This window comes from Chrysochloris asiatica, unplaced genomic scaffold, assembly GCF_000296735.1.
Source record: "Chrysochloris asiatica unplaced genomic scaffold, ChrAsi1.0 scaffold00018, whole genome shotgun sequence".
Taxonomy (NCBI): Eukaryota; Metazoa; Chordata; class Mammalia; order Afrosoricida; family Chrysochloridae; genus Chrysochloris; species Chrysochloris asiatica.
The window spans coordinates 22,147,946-22,168,079 of record NW_006408536.1 but is presented as its reverse complement, the minus strand read 5'-3'; the positions used below and the strand labels follow the sequence as shown (position 1 = coordinate 22,168,079).

Here is a 20,134-nt window from a genome sequence, read left to right as displayed (position 1 = left end):
TTTGGGTAGCCAATGTCCAATTGGCCCATCCCTGTCTACTCTGTGTATGGTGTATGGAGGAGTAGGAATGAGCCTCGCTGTAAAAAATTTGTTCCCTCTTTTGAGCTACTGCATCCATAGGTGTAGGTCAAGTTCATCAAACTGTATCAGAGTACTCTTTTTTATCTCTTCTTTCTTCTTCTAGTTGAACTCTGATCATCAAGTCATTGAAGCCAGGTCAAGTGGGTATTATCTACAAGTGTGGGTGTTCTTATGCATATGCCCTCTCTTCTTATTAGCTGGATGCTTCACTCTCCACTGTAGTCCTCTGAGGCTATGTCACTGACTCTGGGCCCAAGAGTCCCAGGGTCTTGCCACACTGCTGGCCAACCAGGTCTCCACCCAGGTTCACCGGAGCCTATTGAACATTGTAGGCCAGCCCTTCCTCTTCTCTCTCTCATCTCCAGGTCAATGGGAGTTGGCACCATATCTCTTTTACCAGAACTCCTTGGTTCTTACTCTGGCATTACATGAGATGTTTTAGTTCAAATCTTCTTTCCTCTTCTCCGGGAGCCAACATAAACTCCTGTAATGTACAAACACAGTGCTCACACGCTGTCACAGCTTGTGTTTTTACTACCAGTCTTTGAGAGAGGCCTGAAGCCAAACTCCTCTTCACTCAGATCCTGCTGGCGTGTGGGTTCAGAGCCAACTGGTGTGTATCATGCACCCAATGTCAGATTATCCAATCTGACAAGGTAAGGCTGATTTGTGCTTACTTACTCATCTGCAGTGAATAGTTTCACATTTTCCACCACATTAAAGATCCTGCTTCTGGGTCTGGCTGGCATCTGTCTCTCTTCCAGTCCCACAGCATCTTCCTACAGAACCCAAACTTATTTCAGATTTACAATCTCTGAGAGGGACGCAATACCCAGTAGGCAAGATTAGCACAGACTTACTTGTGCTTAGTTTCTAATCTCTAGTGAAGAGGTTCACATATTTTCCTCATTTTTTTCTTGTTTTTAATGTTCATGTTATTTTGATTAAACCAGAAGAGAAAAATAAAACCAAGCAAGGCAGGAAGTAACCACAGAGAAGAACTCATCTTGGCAAATACTGGCATAAATTATTGGATGTGGTGAAACCTAGATCAAATTGTTCATTACAGAGTAGTAAATGTTGTTGTTGTTGTTGTTGTCAGGTGCCATCGAGTCGGAACCGACTCATAGCGACTCCATGCACAGCAGAACGAAACAATGTTCGATCCTGGGCCAACCTCACCACCGCTGCCACCCCCGAGTCCATCAATGATGCCACCTGGCCGATCCATCTCGTTGGAGGTCTTCCTCTTTTTCTCTGACCCTCCACCCTACCCAGCATGACATCCCTCTCCAACGATTGTTTCCTCCGGACTACATGTCCAAAGTAGGAGAGACGAAGCTTAGCCATCCTGGCCTCCAAGGAGCACTCTGGCTGCACTTCTTCCAAAACAGATCTATTGGTTCTTTTGGCAGTCCATGGCACCCTCAGTATTCTCCTCCAACACCACAACTCAAAGGCATCAATTCTTCTACGATCCTCTTTATTCACTGTCCAGCTTTCGCATCCATATGAGGCTATTGAAAACACAATGGCCTGGGTCAGGCGCACCCTAGTCCTCAAGCTGACATCTCTGCTCTTCAACAGAGTAGTAAATAAGCACAGGTAAGCCTGTGCTTACCTGTGCTTATTGGATAATCCACCCCTACTTGCACCAGGGTGCTGGGCTTTTGTTAAGGAAAGAGAGAGATAAATTTCCATGGGAAAAGGAGCAAATGAATAGATGTCTCAGGACAATACTTTCTTATCTCAGAAAGTGGTCCAGAAAACTCCACAAGGGCAACAAGCATATTCCCAAAGGAAACATATTCCCTGAGATCCTCTTTAAACCTTAAACCTTAAGCCAGATTTTCCCAGAAGTCAACTTTGAAACAAATAACAGTTTAGCCTAACTAGTAAAATATGTCTGCCTTTGGCATTGAGCTCTCTCCGCCATTTATCAATGTGGGATCCAATTGACAACAGCGTCTAGAAAGACTAGATGAGACGCTTAGGGCACAGTGGTCTTATGTTAATGAGGGTGGAATAATTTAGAAAAAGATAGCAAGAACAATTGCATGACTTGAAGATAATAGACAATATCACTGAATTGTACATGTGGCATTTGTTGAAACGGTGTATCCTTTGCTGTGTATATTTTCACAAAGAAAATGTAGAATTAAAGAAAAACCAAGAACACACAGGCAGAAGTCATCAGACAGCGATTTGGTCATTGTTGAAGGGCAAGAGGAAAAGAGGCTGGAAACAAGCTAGTCACTGGGTCTCTATAGAGAAAAGCGATCTCTTACTTGCTTCCAAATACACCTAAGGTATAGTAACACTTGCTTTGCACCCTGTGTCTTAAGGCCACAATATGGATCTGAAGTGGCATCCTGTTTGTGTTTATATCATAACATAATTTCATTTTCTTTGTTTATTCATTTCTGTACACCATGATTGTTTGGGAGTCACAGAATATAAAGAAGAACTGGGTAGCTTCAGAGGTGTCAAGAGAAGCAAAGTAGACCCATTTGATTAAAGGGTGTCACACAAAAAGAACTGGGTGGTCCTTACCCATCCACGATTTAAGATGATGCTTCAGTTAACTACATGGTCCAGACTGTTTCACCACCATGGGTGTTAATGTCTGTTGATATCTACAGAGTTGATGACTCTAAACTCAAAGAAAGACCCAAAGAACTATTTGTTAACAACTTAGAGTAATGAGTTCAATTTAGAAGTCTTCAGCTTACATTTTTCCAATCTAAAACTCTTCAGGGTACGTTATCATTGCCTAACTGTCTTTATCTGAAAGACTAGTGGGAATGCTATCACTATGTGCCTCTGGGTAAAATTTCTGTTTGCAATTTTACCATCATTTAAATTTTATTCACATTTCTAGCCATTTGCACAGATGTTGATGGAACTGTATTTTTGCTTCAATGTCTATTGCAATATTCTTATTGCATTCTGCAGGTCCTCCAGTAAACGTTACTTGCAATATTTTTATCAACAGTTTTGGATCGGTCACAGAAACCACCATGGTAAGTGCTACAATGCCACTGGCAAGAGAAAAGCATGACTTGATTATGCCATGAACGCAACCTGTCAAATTTTCTATTTATTGTTCAACTTGCAGGGCCTCCTGTAAATGTTACCTGCAACATATTTATCAACAGCTTTGGGTCAATAGCAGAAACTACAATGGTGAGTGGGACTGAGCATTGAAGCCATCCATCGTGTGAAGGATGGGATGTGGGATTGAAGAGCCCTAGCACAGTGGTATTTTTGTCAGTCATTAACCGAATGCCAAGTTCCAATACCACTCACTTCTAATGCTGATTACTTGTACTCTTTCGTTTTCAAAAGTAATGAGTCATGTGTTCCTTACTTAAAATTCAGTGATCTGCTATACATCATGCCCCAAAAATTTTGGAACCATTTGGTAAGTTTTAGGTAAAATTGCCAGTAATAAGCATAATGTGTAGTTGAGGATATTGCAATATGCACACCTCTAATAAGGAACTCTGGTAGCGTAGTAGTTACAAATCTGGCTGCGAACCTGAAGGCCAGCAGTTCAAAACTACCAGCCGCTCCCCAGAAGAAAAATGAGGCGTTCTGTTCCCGTAAAGATTTACAGCCTCGGAAACCCTGTACAGGGTCTCTATGGGTCAGAACCGACTCGAAGGCACTTAACAACAACAACGTTTCATAACAAATTTTGAAGTTTGCGAGATGTTTGTTATAGCCAGACTTTTCCATGTGATGGAAGTGAAACCCAGTCAAGCTTCCCTATGATGTCATCGTTGTTATGTGCCACTGTGTTGGTACCAACACATAGCGACCCTATATAGGGTTTCTGAGGAGTGGCTGGTGGATTTGAACCACCTACATTAAGGTTAGCAGTTCAGTGTTACCAAAGTACTGAGCTTACTATATAATACATATATGCATTATATTTACAAACATGCATAATATGATTTTGTTAGACTAGGAAGGAGTCCCAAGTCCATACAAACAACATCACATGTAGGACTTTTTCTAAAAATAACATAAAACTAATGAGAAGCTTATCATAGACAATATGCTAACATGTTCCATGTAGGCATAAAAATTCCTATGAAATCCATCAAGAATCCTTATAAACATCATAGAATTAGTGTTGTTTATGATACAGTATCTTAGATAAGTATGGTGGTGGTGGTGGTTATGTTGCCTGCCACATAAGCTATAACCTGGCGACTGCGTTTTTGGTGAAATAATTTCTTGGTCTTTGTACAATTTTTTTGGGGGGTACTAATTGGCTGGATATAATTGTCATGACTATGTAAAGTATAGAGCCATCTTGTTGGATGAAATCAAAATAAAGTATAGTTGACTGAATCGTATGGTGGCGGATGTTCTAGAGATAGTCAAGAAGTTAAATTATAAACCTAATATCTTTGAAAGGCAGAAAATAATGTTCCTCTGTTCTTAAGAAATTTCTCTTTCAGGCTACTAGGACTATGCTTAATAAATCACTGTACTTTGTGGTGTCCTTGATGCTAGAAAGAATTAATTTACCTTTTACCATTTCTTTTCACTGACAAGATTAGACATAATGCAACTCTATTATCCATTTTAATATTATTCTGACACAGCATTGTCCAGAAATGAGACGTCCAGGGCTTTGACGAGATAGAGCACGTTAAGAATTTTGGCTAAAGAAGATCGTTTTGATAAGGTTACAAAATGACTCATATGAAAAGTGAACCAGGAAAAGAATAATCTGGCTTTGGGCTTGGCATTCAGTTTCTGTCGCTTCCCTCTTAGTTCTATCCTGCTAACTGAGGGGCCATGCTTCCAGAAGCCCAAATCACCATCACCAACTTTACACGATGGCATTCAATGACAATATTTGCACGACCTAATGCTGATTGCATTCATTAGACTCCTAAGTTGCTTTGATTAAATCTCCTCATTGCATTTTACTCTCAATCAAAAATGTAAATGTGCACCCTTTCAGTGTTCATTAATGCAAGAAAAAGTGAACCATTGAAGGAGATGAAATTGGAAAATGTGGATACCCTAGTTTTCCTCTGTCTTCAATAGTTGCCAAAGGTGTTCAATAAATGGGCTGATGAAGTGCTTCCTGGCCACTTAGTAACGTGTCCTTTGTCATGATTCCTATTAGAAAATTTAGAAATTCTGGCTCAAGTATGATACTAATGATCTGGCTCTTCTGCTGTGCAAGAGAGATCAAATTGCATGGTCAGAAGAGTGATGTGTATTGCGCTTCTTCTATTTTATTTCTTAGCTGCCAATGTAATTACAAATTTCATTTGGTTTTTATGAATATTTTTTCTCTCTTCAATATGGTTTTGGTGTGAAACTAAACGAAATATTTTTTGAAACTCTATCATGCTTAAGTCAAACAATAAATTCTCATGCCACCTAGGGTTGTTGTTGTTGTTAAGTGCTGTAGAGTCAGTTCCAGCCAATAGCGACCCTGTATGGGGTTTCCGAGGAGCAGCTGGTGAGTTTGAACTGCCAACCTTGCAGTTCAAATCGACTTTGCAGTCTAGCACATTAACTCACAGTGCCACACCAGGACTCCTAGGGTAGGAATTGATAAATATTCACCTTAAAAGGCAAGACAATAAATATTTAAGGCATCGAGAGCCAGACAGTCTTGTTTGCTTGCCACTACTCAATCCTGCCCTTTTGGCATGAAAGCGGTCATAAACAATATGTAAAAAAATGGGTATGGCTGTGTTCAGTAAAACTTTATTTACAAAAGCCAATTTGGCCCACAGGCATTGGGTTGCCAACCTCTTATCTAAGGCATTGATATTTAAATAAATGTTGTCCAGAGGTTTCTGAAAATCTGAGAAGTGCTCCAATGTAAAGGGTCTTGGCTGCCCAGGTCACAGCTGTCCCGAGACCCTGCCTGGGAGCCCAGCTGATGCACCTGGAGATTGTCATCACAGCCCAAGCTTCCTTCGCCAAAACTTTGAAGTTCCATGAATTCAGCCACGCTTCCACAAAATTTCACTCAGAAAAATAGGACAAAAAATTTAAACAAAATCAAGATGTCCCCTGCACTGTCTATAGTAGGAGTAAAAACCATTTGACCCCCAACTTTAACACACAACAATATTGTTGTTGAGGACATTGATTCGTGTTATTTCCTGGGGGATGTAATTTTGCTCATTCAACATGTTCTGAAATGAATGTTTCCAAGATGGCCTCAGAAGTGTGAGTTTCTAAACATGTTTATTTCCCTCTTTTCTCTCAGAACCCATTTTCACTCCATACTCAGGAAAGAATTTTTGAAGGATATAGTGTTGGATGTTTGTTTCTGAATGTTGTTGTTGTTGTTGTTAAGTGCCGTCGAGTCGGTTCCGACCCATAGCGACCCTGTACAGGGTTTCCAAGGGTGTAAATCCTTACGGGAGTAGAAAGCCTCATCTTTCTCCCGCGGAGCGGCTGGTAGTTTCGAACCGCTGACCTTAAGGTTCGCAGCCCAGGTTCGCAGCCCGATTCGTAACCACTACGCTACCAGAGCTCCTTAATAAGAAATAAGCTTTCTGAATAAGAAGCAGTAATTAGCTGTTTCAAGAATTCAATTTTTTCTTTTTTCTTTCTTTCTTTTTGGTGCTACCCTGTCTGAGTTATTTCTTATGGTTGATACAATTCCACCAGAGTATTGTTGATATTGCTTGCCCAAAAAGTATGCACTCGTGAACAGACCCAATACCACCTCTCACTGCTTCCACGTAGTAGTTCCAGGGATATGTACCCACAGGACAATGTCTATCTGTGCTGTTCTAACGTGAACATTTGATGGATGATTATGATGATATACATTATTCTAAAACACCTATTTTGTTAATTAAGAGACACAAGGATCTGTTGGTGGTCGTTGATAGTCGACCACGTGTTAAAAGTATTCAGTGGAACAAATTGTGTGTGATTCCCAAAGGCTTAGAAGACTAGTAAGGCATGATTGAGGAGACAGGCTTGGGCTGTTCAGTTTACCACTTCCTTTGCTCCCACCCAAACCCTTGTTTTTAGCTGCTAATGGCAAGTGAATTTACGGGGGTGGGCATGGGGTGGTATTTCCTCTTTCCTGATGTAAAGGCATAGTTTGGGGATATTAGTAATGCTACTTAAGGTTCCATGTGTTCGAATGCCCTCTGCACGTAGCCCTCCCCAAAGCGAAGCCATCAGAAAGCTGACAAGGATGTTGTTCTTCCAAATGACTGCCTGGAAAGCTATGGTTGGAAAGTCTGTGCTTTGAACTGTGGATGCCAGATCACTACCCATGCCACAAAGCAGAGCCTGGCCCTTCTCATTGAGAAGATGGGAGATCAAAGTGAAAGCGTACTCAAAGAAAGTCTTCACTTAGAGAGCAAATTCTGCCCTGTCGGCACATGCCCCGTAGGTTGCTGCTGCAGGGTGAAGAGTTGTTTTAGCTCTGATCTGAAATCATGTTCCTGGGAAAGTCTGATAAGAAGGTAGACCACCTCCCTGGAGGATGCAGACTATGCTGTAACTGCTGAAGCAACACTATAGGCTCCCTTTCATGCTTTAGCTCCATAAGCATTTCAGGAGGAGATGCTAACTTTTATGAGATGGCAGGTAGCTACAATTCCTGTTTCTGACTTCTTAAGGGAGAATCGAAAATCTACCACAAGCCTGACATTCACGTTAAACTAGCATATAAGGGGACCATGATCTCAGTGTTAAAGCCTGAATTCACCATGAAGTAAGTGCTCCCATCATTTCAACCTCAAGGCTAACTTACCATGTTAAAGGCTAGCATGTAATTGAGATGATGAAAACATTAGTCTAGTGTTGCCAGAAGGGAAACCAGAGTGGTATTATGGGGAATGAACCAAGCATGTCCTTGTCTTTGATAACAACATATTGTAATCAGACTGAAAAATTAATATATAAAATAATAAGAGGATAAACGGAAAATTTAATAGGAATATGAGAAGCAGGGTGGTGATTTCTATAAGTCAATGTTACCCTAGATATAATCGTGACAAAATAAGCAAGTGTGAGGAAGCCCTCTTTGTGAAGTGAGCATAGCATTTGAACAAATCTGAAAAAGTGAATTTTTAAAAATTCTAAATTTGATATGAAATAGTAATATGAAATATAGGTACTTGAATTACCTTTTGTTAAGAATATAATGAAGATTAAATAAATACACATAGCTTGCAAAAAAAAATGTTACAATGGGGAAAGTCAAAAAGTATTGCTACTAGAGGTCCAGTTCTTACATGCACAGATTTAGTCCAAAGAAAACATGCTTAACCATGTTTCTGTGGTAAGCAGATGGCTGCAGACAAGTTCTTTCAGTAATACACTTGTCTTAGTCTCATTGTAGTTGTTGTTAATTGCCAGCTAGTAGGTTCTGACCCATAGTCACCCCGTATAGGGTTTCTGAGCAGCAGCTTATACTATAGCAGCACACTAGGACTCCATTTACTCTCATTAGGGTGCCTTTTCCAAAAAAGAAGGGTGCTTTTTGTGCCACTGTTGTTAGGTTGTTGTTAGGTGTCGTTGAATTGGTTCCAACTCATAGCGACCCTATAAACAACAGAACCAAACACGGCCTGGTCCTATACTAACCTCACAATTGTTACATTTGAGTCCTTTATTGCTACCACTGTGTCAATCCAGTTTTCCAAGCGTAATGTCCCTCTCCAGGGACTGCTCCCCCCTGCCAGTAGATCCAAAGTCTGAGAGACAAAGTCTTACCAGACTTGCTTTTAAGGAGCATTCTGGCTGTAATTCTTTCAACACAGATTTGTTTGTTCTTCTGATATCCCATGGCATTTTCAATATCCTTTGCCAACACCATATTTCAAATGCATTGATTCTTTTTTAGTCTTCCTTATTCGTTGTCCAACTTTCACATGCATATGAGGCTATTTCAAATACCATGGATTGGGTCAGGCATACCTTAGTCTTCAAACTGGCATGCTTGCACTTTAAAGAGGTTTTTCATAGCAAATTTGCCTAATGCAACACAGCCTTTGATTTCTTTACATCTGCTTTCATGAGTGTTAATTGTGGACTCAAGCAAAATGAAGTCTTCAACAATTTCAATCTTTTCCTCTGTTTATCATGATGTTATTTATTTGTCCAGTTGTGAGGATTTTTGTTTTCTTTACATCGAGCTGCAATCCATACTGAAGACTTTGATGAAATCTTTGATCTTCATCAGTAAGTTATTTTACGTCCTGTTTGCTTCCAGCAAGCAAGGTTGTATCATCTGCATATCACAGGTTATTAATGAGACTTCCTTCATTTCTGATGCCAAGTTCTTCTTCATATAACCCAGCTTCTTGGATTATTTGCTTAGCTACAGATTGAATAAGTATGATGAACGCATATAACCCTGGCACACATCTTTCCTGATTTTACACTATTCATCATCCCCTTGTTCTGTCTGAATGGCTGCCTCATGATCTATGTTCATGTTTCTCATGAGCACAATTAAGTGTTCGGGAATTTGTGCCATGTGAAGGGGAAGAATCAATTTTGAGGTCTGGGTTAATGTCAATTTTTTAGCAAAACTCTGATAGGCATTTTCACAAATCACTAAAGCTTTGCAACTAGTTTATAGGAATGCTGACCCACACCAAACAACATCAAGCATTTTAAGGAAGGTTGTGAAGATGTCAAAGGAGAGCCAAAAGAGGGAAGACCGTCAACTCTGACAAATGAAGAAACTGTGGCCGAAGTCCAGAAACTGGTAGAAGACCCTAGAATTACCACTGATAGGCTAACTACTGAAATTGGGATCTCACATGGTTTGGCATTTTTAATATTATGCAAACAACTTGACTTCAGCATGCTTTTGACTCAAATAGCTAATCTTTCCATCAGTCTTTTAAGCCAGATCAAAGCTAATGAAGACAACTTACTGGAATGAATCATAACTGGGACAAGTCTCGGGCTTACCAATATGATGCAGAGAACAAGGTTCAATCCGAACAGTGCCTTCTGAGGGGATCTTCTGGGGCAGTTAAATTCAAGGCAAAAAGTCAGCTCAGAAAGTTATAGTGACTGTTTCTTGGGTTTCCAAAGGGTTAGCATCTTGATAGATTTTCTCAAAGGATACAGGATGATCATGGTGCTTAATTAGGAAGAAGTTACAAGAAAACTGAAAATTACATCACTGAGAAAAAGGCCAGAACAGTTGCACTGAGGAATTTAATTTTTTTTCCCATCATGACAAAGCATCTCTTCATTCTTTGAGAGTAGCAAGGGCTGTCCTGTAAGAATTTAGTTGGGAAACTTAACCCCATCCACCCTCTAGCCCTGGTCTTGCCCCTTCAGACTTCTTTTTGTTCCACAAACTCACAGAACATTTCAAAGCAACACAATTTGAGTCTCTTGAGGATGCCCAAACTGCCATTTTTATGTAGTATAAATCCAACAGCACAGCATTCTTTGGGAAAGGGTCAGAGAAATGGAAACACTGCCTTCAGGAGAGTATAAACCAAGATGTAGGAGATGGGAAGAAACAATCGCTTCCCATTTTGGTATTTTTGTGTAATAAAGGTTTCTATGATTTTGTAGCAATACTTTTTTACTTACCCTCATATATATAATTTGAATGTTTTCATTACCTAATCCAATATCCGAACAGTCAATCATAGGGAAACAAATTTTAGTACAAGAAAATGTGTCATTTTATTTGAAGTAGAATCTGCCCCTGGGGAGAGAAGCCAGTGTAAAAGAATATTCAGTCAGCATTTAAGCACGTCTCTCAATATTTACTTCTTCTTTAATATTTCATTAAACCTAAAAGCAAAAATAAAGACAAAGAAAGACTACAGAACAATATAAACATTCTCCTGTGGTTTAGAATATCCTGAGTGAATAGAGCTATCTGTAACTAAACAGAGATGGTGCATAAATTACATGTGTCAAATTTCTACCCTATATTAAATATGACAGTGGGCTGAAAGAATTCCAGATGCATTGTGGGAGGGGGGATTGGCTATCTACTTCTTAAGATCTATGGATGCACTTCTGTGACTGCCCTTTGGTGTTCTTAAAGATTCTAGTGATGGCTATTGATTTCAGAATAATGTATATCATCATACATAAAATTATGGATAAAATTTTATTTCTATACATTATAAAGAGTAAATACTTACAATCTAAAGCTCTGCAAAAGTCTTATGTCATGTAGTTGTTGGCATTGTGGCATAAAAAAATATTGTTTTTTTCCTCTAATTTCTGCATTTATCCTTGCTTACAAATAAGGAGATTGATTTATTTAAAATCAACCATTCATTTCAAAGTTCTATTGTGATATGATAAACACAGTGCTCTTTTGAAAGTTGCAATATTTGGAGAATCTATTTGATTATTTTCTGTTTATAAAATTCAAACTAGAAGCCAGGAGACACTACAGAAGAACACTCATGGGAAAACCTTTTTTAAAAAAATGTATATTACCTGTAAAAATTTATAATTGAGATGTTTTTTCATAAAGATCAATATCTTCATATTATATGTCACTAATATAGTATCCTCAAAGGTCTCTCAATACAGATTTAGATCCTTCTTCTCAGGTTCAAGGAAGGATTACAATGATGCTCTCTGGTGATTTTGCTGTCCATTGTTCCCTATCTGGCTTCTCCTGTCCTTGCCCATCCTAGAATGACCTCTTAGGAAGCCCTCTATTACCTCCCAGTGGTCCAAGATATTTAACTCATTTCCTGCTCTTATTTCCAGGTGCCTTTACTTCCCCGACTTTGATTTTCTTTGCCTCCAGAATTTTCAAAAAAGTGTGACCCCTTTTCTGTCAACTTCCTGTTGAAACAAGCACACAGAGCCATACTAATTAATTTTGTTAAGATAACTGGTTGTCACTCTAGGGAAATAAAGAGGATAGCTCTTCAAATACGAGAGAAATTGCATCTTTTTTCTCCAGGAAACCTTATAAAAAACTCTCATAGTGGCTAGATCTAGTACATACTTAACCATAAATGAGTTATATTTTCAATAGCCCTGCTTTAACTTTTCAACAAATCAATATTCTCATTTTTTTACTCACACAATCCTCCCCAGATTCCAGTAAATCATGTTCCCATTGAATCTTCTGGTTCCTTTTGGGCAATTTTGGGAATGAGCAATTGGGAGAACTTGTAGGTTCTACCATTCCTTTGGTCCACCCACTGGGAAAGGCAGTAATGCAAATGGGATGGGATGCAAGCCTGGCTGGGACTACAATGTTGTTGTTGTTAAGTGCTGTCGAGTCGGTTCCGACCCATAGCAACCCTGTACAGGGTTTCCAAGGGTGTAAATCTTTACGGGAGTAGAAAGCCTCATCTTTCTTCCGACTAAAATTTGCTGTGCAGATTTAGGATAATCCCAAATAAATATCAGTTAATAAATTTTCCAAGTCAGAAACTCATTTTATATAATGCATAACCCCAAGATCATTTTCTTTTAACATCTTAGTCTTTCCAAATGAGTTGAGTTTTGATGATTGGTTCTCAGTAGTTAGTAGCTACTTGATTGTTAGCTTTCATTCAGCCTACATTGAGCACCCTTGCCATGAGCTGCCACTTTCAAAATGTTCTATAAGCCTTATCATCAGAATGACTGCATTTGAAACGACTAGTAACAAGAATTTAGATAGTTTAGCAAATAGGTAGAAAAAACTGCATTGGAAGCTCTTTTTGATTCACAATGATCTTTGCAACTTACCCTTTTTTTTCTTTTGACCTTGAGGAAATTGGCCCAAACTGACCATTCTGAAGTGGTCTCCATGGTACCTGGCAAAGTGGCCGATCATCCCAATTTCCCTGAGACTGAGGGCTTGTCCTAGATGTGGGTATTTCAAGATCAAAATTGAGAAAGTTTTAGGCAAAACAGGACAAGCTAGTCACATTTAGAGTAAGGCAACAATAACCAAAAACCCAGGTGTCGAAGATGTGGAGAGGGAGTAAATGAGGATGAAAATGGTAAAGGAAATAGTAAAAAAATAAATAAGAATCTACAACCCGAAATTACCACAGGTGACAGGAATGGACAACTATTAAGTCTGAACCCTAGTCCAACTTGACTAAGAAATACAATTGAAGCCTTTTTTAAGCTTTTAAAATTATCAAGCTAAGCAACACTTTCCATGAGCTTAAATATCTTCAAGTAGAAGTCCGCAGGAGAGCAGCCAAGGTGATTCCTTAGTACAAAAGGAACTCGCCAGAAGAGGGAATGCCAGAGGAATACTCGAGGCTCCCAATAGGAAGGAGGGTTTTTGTCAGACTGTATTCAGATTAGAGAAAGATGACAGAGATCTCTGTTTTGAGGAAGCAGCATATTGGCTACTCTAGCTACAGCCCATTCAGAGAAATAATAAAATACTTAATAATTTTTAAAACTGTGAGGGAATTCTTTTGTCAACAAGAAGCATTTTAATATTATGTTGATGAATTTTAAAGATATTTCTCCATCATGTCACTTTTATAATAAGATTTCCCCTACCCAAATTATCGAGTGAGTTTCCTTCTGCCCAGAGTTCTCTCCGAAACATGTCGTTTCTGATTTGGAAAATGAATCCGCTTAATTTGACAATCTGTCTTCCCAGTCTGATTTCTTAAGTTGCTGTTACCTTTTTCTATAGCAACATCAGCTTGAGTTACTATTATTGTGTCTCAGAAAGTCTAAATTAAACATAAAATATATTCAATCAAACTCCACCTGTTGCATTAGTGCTCTGGTTTGGTTACATCTTCCTTCTTTCTCTACTGTCCATCCCCATAGGCCTAAGTGGTTTATTTTGACCAAAGTGGACATGGCCTGCTTTCCTCCGGCACCAATGTTATAGAAGAGTAAAGGGGGAATGGAGCTGGGTCTCTTATGTCAGCATGGGTAATAAGTAACTCTTGTGCATGGCATTTCTGTAGGACTATCGTGTGAACATTTTTTTGAGACAACAGTGGAATGATTCACGGCTGGCATACAGCGAATACCCTGATGATTCTCTGGATTTGGACCCATCTATGCTAGACTCCATTTGGAAACCAGATTTGTTCTTTGCCAATGAGAAGGGAGCCAACTTCCATGATGTCACCACTGACAACAAATTGCTACGGATTTCAAAAAACGGCAAAGTGCTCTACAGTATTAGGTAAGCCTCCACAGACTGCTTCTGTTCATGTCTGCATTTCTCTGCTGGGGTAGAGCTGCTTAATTCTTCAGGCAATATGTACATGAAGATTTGACTTTGGTGACTTAGACTTGGTGGAGACAGGCAGAGGTTCCCATGGTTTCAGAAATGTGACTCACCACAAATACAAATACATTTGGGAGAATAATAGGATTACTCAAATAAAGAAATTATCATTGAACTCAATCCTGCCACTCTGTAACCTTCAACTCTTTTTTAAAACAATGGCTCAGCATGGTAACAGATAGGCTGCATGAACTGGAGAGCCGGTTCTAATTCCAGCTCTGCTTCTATCTAACTATGTGACCTTGAGCTCTTTCATTTTCATGGATTTGGGATTTTATATTCAAAGGTGATCTTCTTCAGTATCTTTACCTCCCCGGCTCCGTGTAATCTCTCCCTTTTCTAAACAATGAGCTGGAATCAACTCAATGACAGTAGATTTTGGTTTCTGAACTCTGATCTTAGTTTCTCTGTGACTCTTTAAGGATCTTATTTCTTCCTTCCTTATATTTTGACTATTTCTGTATTTATGAGTACATGACTATAATGCCACACCAGGACTCCATTCAGGAGTACAGCGTGGGAAAATGATTTCTTTTTGAATTAGACAGATCTAGAATCAAATCCAAGCTTACTAAATTCCTTCACCTATTACCCTCAGTTTCCTTAGTTGTAAAATGGGAAACACTATTTTTATCAGTGAGTGCTCTTGTGAGAATGAATGATATCAGATGGGACTTCAAAAAGCTAATAGAAAAATTCCACTAGATTTCAATTACATTTTTCTACAGAATTTTTGAAACCCCGTTGAAGAGCAGAGGTCCACAAACATTTTACACAATGGGTCTGCTACTATGAATTTTAAGTTTTCCAGGTCATAAAGTCTCTGTCTCAACTATTCAGTTCTGCTATTATAGTGTGATGATACCCTGAGACTAGATGCAAACAACGGGACATGGTTATGTTGCAATAAATTTTATTTATAAAACAAGAAGCCAACTGGATTTCAGCTGTTGGCCATAGTCGGCTACCTGTTTTATAAATAAAATTTAGTGAAACATAACCAAGTCCAGTTGTATGGAGTCCTGGTGTGGTGCTGTGGGATAATACACTGGACCCAAAGGTCGGTTTGAACTGCAAGGTAGGCAGTTCAGATTCACCAGTGGATCCTAGGAAACCCTATACAGGGTTGCTATGAGTCTGAATTGACTCGACAGCACTTAACAACAACAGCAATATAGAGTACAAGAGTTCTGGTGTGGGACTGCAGGATAAGTACTGGACTGCTAAATGCAAAATGGGTGGTTCAAACCCACCAGTGACTCCTTGAAAACCATTTACAGGGCCGCTATGAATCGGAACCAACCCGATGGTACTTAACAACAGCAATATAAAGTATGCAGTCCTGGTGTGGCGCTGTAGGATAAGCATTGAGCTGCCAGCCACAAGGTTGGTAGTTCAAAACCCTTTGCAGGGTTACTATGAGTCAGAATCCACCTGACAGTACTTAACAACAACAACAACAACAATATAGAGTAATAGGATTGGAGGAAGACTCATTAACAACCTGTGATATGCAGATGATACAAACTTGCTTGCTGGAAGAGAAGAGGACTTAAAATACTGATAAAGATAAAAAATTCTGTATATGGCGGTGGTTGTAGTGTGCTGGGGAGTCGGTTCTGACACATAACGACCCTGTTTAGGGTTTCAGTGGCTGTAAATCTTTACAGGAGCAGAAAACCTCATCGTTCTCCCACAGAATCGCTAGTAGTTTCAAACTGCAGACTGTAAGATTAGCAGCCCAACTCATAACCACTATGCTACCAGAGCGCCTTCTTTTGTATGTAGTGTACTTCAATGTAAAGAAAACCAAAATCCTCACCACTGGACCAATAAATAACATCATGATGAACAGAGAAAAGATTGAAGTTGTCGAAGACGTCATTTTTCATGGATCCATAATCAACACTCATGAAGACAGCAGTCAAAAAATCAAAGGGCATATCACATTAGGCAAATCTGCTTTGTAAAATCTCTTTAAAGCATTCAAGAGCAGAGACCAGTTTGATGATTAAGATGTGCCTGACCCAAGCTATGGTATTTTCAGTCAACTCATATTCATATGAAAGGTGGACAAAAAGCAAGAAAGACCATAGAAGAATTGATGCATTTCAGTTATGGTGTTGGAGGAGAATATTAAAAATACCATGGACTTCCAGAAGAAAAAACAAATGTCTTGGAAGAGGTACAGAGAGAATGCTCCTTAAGACTTCATCTCTCATACGTCACACATGCTATCACAGGAGCAACCAGCCCCTGGAGAAGGACATCATGCTTGGTAAATTGGAGGGTCTGAGAGAAAGAGGAAGAACTCCAAGAAGATGGATTGGCACAGTGGCAGCAGCAATGGGCTCAAATGTAACAACACTTGTGAGGATGACACAGGACTGGGCAGGGTTTTCCTCTGTTGTGTGTAGGGTTGCTTTGAATTGGAACCGACTCTATGGTGCATAACAACAACAACAACAACAAAATAAGGTATTCACTGCTTGCTTGTCAGTTTGTTGCACTGTGGTAGCTTGTGTGTTTCTGTGATGTTGTGATCAGCAGGATCACCCATTGTGGACAAGTAGAATGTAATGCACGAAGTATGAATCTAGTAAAATTGGAAGTTGTCAAAAATGAAATGGAATGCATAAAGATCGGCGGTATCCTAGGCATTAGTGAGTCAAAATGGGCTGATTTGGCCGTTTTGAATAAGATAACCACGTGACTTACTATGCTACGAATGACATACTGAAGAGGAATATTGTTACATTTATCATAAAAAAGGGCATTTCAAGATCTATCCTGAAGTACAACACTGTTTGTGATAAGATAATATCCATACTCCTGGTGCTGAGGGTTAATGCGCTGCACTGCAAGGTCAGTTTGAATCAAAAAGTCGGCGGTTCAAGCACAGCAGCCTCTCCTCAGAAACCCTATACAGGGTTGCTGAGCTGGAATCAACTTGATAGCACTTAACAACAACAACAAGAAGGAAGGGCCATTAATACCACTTAATTCAAATTTACATACCAATCATGATGAAATTGCAGAATTATACCAACTGCTGCAGTCTGAAATTGATCAAACATGCAATCAAAATACATTGATAATTTACTGGTAATTGGAATGAGAAGACTGGAAACAAAGAGGAGGGATCAGTAGTTGGAAAAAGATGGCCTTGGTGATAAGAATGATGCTGGAGATACCACGATAGAATTTTGCAACATCAATAACTTATTCCTTGCAAGTACATTTTTTCAACAACATAAATGGTGACTATACAAGCTGGACAGTGAATAAGGAAGATCGTAGAAGAATTGATGCTTTTGAGTTACAGTGTTGGAGGGAAATATTGAAAGTGCCATGGGCTGCCCATAGAACCAACAGGTCTGTATTGGAAGAAGTACAGCCAGAGTGCTCCTTGGAGGCCAGGATGGCCAAACTTCGTCTAATACTTCAGACATATTGTCAGGAGGGATCAGTCGTTGGAGAGGGATATCATGTTTGGTAAGGTGGAGAGTCAGAGATAAAGAGGAAGACCCCCAGTGAGATGGATTGGCCAAGTGGCAGCATCAATGGGCTCAAGCATGGCAACAATTGTGAGGTTGGCCCGGGACCAGGCAGTGTTTCGTTCTGTTGTGCATAGGGTCACTATGAGTCAGTACCGATTCGATGGCACCTAACAACAACAAGAACAACACACATGTGGACATCGACAGACGGAATTATAGAAATCAAATTGATTACATCTGTGAGAAGCTCAGTCTTATCAGCTGACTATGGAGTAGACCATCAATTGCTCATATCCAAGTTCAGGTTGATTCTTAACAAAATGAAAACAAGTCCAAGAGAGCCAAAATATGTCCTGGAGTATAGCCCACCTAAATTCAGAAATCATTGCAATAACATTTTTGATGCCTTAGATACTAATGACCGAAGACCAGAGGAGTTGTGGGATGACACACAGAAGAAGAAGACAGAAAAGAAAAAAAAACACAAAACACCAAAATGAATGCCGGAAGAGAGGCTGAAACTTACCTTTACACATAGAGAAGCTAAAGCAACTGGAAGAATTGATGAAGTAAAAGAACCGAACAGAAAATTTCAAAGGGTAGCTTGAGAAGGCAAAATCAAGTATTATAATGAAATGTACAAAAAAATGAAGTTAGAAAACCAAACTGAAAGAACTGAAAAGAAAAAAAAAATCAAGTCTCAACTTGAAATATTGAAGTATTCTATGAAGGAGCTCTGGTAGTGCAGTGGTTACGAATTGGGCTGCGAACTGCAGGGTCAGCAGTTTGAAAGCTCTGTGGGAGAAAGATGAGGCTTCCTGCTCCCATAAAGCGGGAATGCACAGAGTTGTTGTACCAAAAAGAACTGGCCGCTATTGAACAATTTCAGGAGGTAGCATATGATCAAGAACTGGCGGTATTGAGGGAAGAGGTCCAAGCTGCACTGAAGACATCGGTGAAAAACAAGGGTCCAGGAATTTATGAAATACAAATTAAAATGTTTTAACAACCTGATACAGCGCTGGAAGTGTTCACTCACCTATGCCAAGAAATTTAGAAGACAACTACCTGGACTACCAATTGGAAAAGAATCAATATTTGTGCTCATTCCAAAGAAAGATGACCCAACAGAATGCAGAAATTTTCTAACAGTATCATTAAGATCACACGCAAGTAAAATTTTGCTGAAGATCATTTAAAAATGATGTAGCAGCCCATTGACACAGAGCTGCCAGAAATCCAAGCCTGACTCAGAAGAGGACAGGGAATGATGGACACTACTGCTGATATCAAATGTATCCTATCTGAAAACAGAGAATACCAGAAAGATGTTTACTTGTGCTTTATTGACTGTGCAAAGGCAACTGAATGTGTGCAAAGGATCATAACAAACTATGGATAACATTGTGAAGAGTGGGTATTGCAAAGCATTTAATTGTGCTACTGAGGAAACTGTACACATACCAAGAGGCAGTCATTAGAAAAGACAAAGGGATACTGAATGGTTTAAAATCAGGAAAAGTGTATGCCTGCGTTTTTAATCCTTTACCATACTTATTCAATCTGTATGCTGAGCAAATAATCTGAGAAGCTAGATTATATGAAGAAGAATGTGGCATCAGGATTGGCGGCAGACTCATTAACAACCTGCAATATGCAGATGATACAACCTTGCCTGACCCAAGCCATAGCATTTTCAATCCCCTCATATGCATGTGAAAGCTGGACAATGAATAAAAAGAACCATAGAAGAATCTATGCATTTCAATTATGGTGTTGGCAAAGAACACTGAAAGTACTGTGACTGCCATAAACCCTAACAAATCTGTCTTGGAAGAAGTACAGCTAGAATGTTCCTTAAAGCGAGAATGATGAGACTTCATTTCTAGTACTTTTGACATGTTGTCAGGATGGACCAGTCCATGAAGAAGAACATCATGCTTCAAAAAGTGGAGGGTCAGTGAAAAACAGGAAGACGCTTGGCACAAAGGTCTCAAACATAACAACAATTATGAAGATGGCATCGTTTCATTCTGTTGTACACAGGGTCTTTATGAGTTGGAACAGACTCAATGGCGCCTAACAACACCAATATGTTGTTGTTGTCAGGTGCCATCAAGTTGGAACCCACTCATAGCGACCCCATGCACAGCAGAACGAAACAATGTCTGATCCTGGGCCAACCTCACTACCGCTGCCACACTTGACGCCATCAATGATGTCACCTGGCTGATCCATCTCGTTGGGGGTCTTCCTCTTTTTCTCTGACCTTCCACCTTACCCAGCATGACATCCTTCTCCAGCGACTGTTCTCTCC

The 20,134-nt window shown here is 39.6% G+C and overlaps 1 protein-coding gene across 5 annotated transcripts in view; it reads left to right on the top strand.

Moving 5' to 3' along the window:
* Positions 1-20,134, top strand: part of GLRA2 (glycine receptor, alpha 2) — a 284,008-nt gene that overhangs the window by 60,414 nt on the left and 203,460 nt on the right. For 3 of the 5 annotated variants that reach the window (XM_006835617.1, XM_006835619.1, XM_006835616.1), the window contains 2 exons: positions 3,037-3,104; positions 13,989-14,212. In XM_006835617.1, the coding sequence (XP_006835680.1) occupies positions 3,037-3,104; positions 13,989-14,212 (292 nt within the window). Of the gene's footprint in view, positions 1-3,036; positions 3,105-3,199; positions 3,268-13,988; positions 14,213-20,134 lie in introns of all 5 variants that reach the window. The other 2 variants (XM_006835620.1, XM_006835618.1) reach the window with 2 other exon arrangements.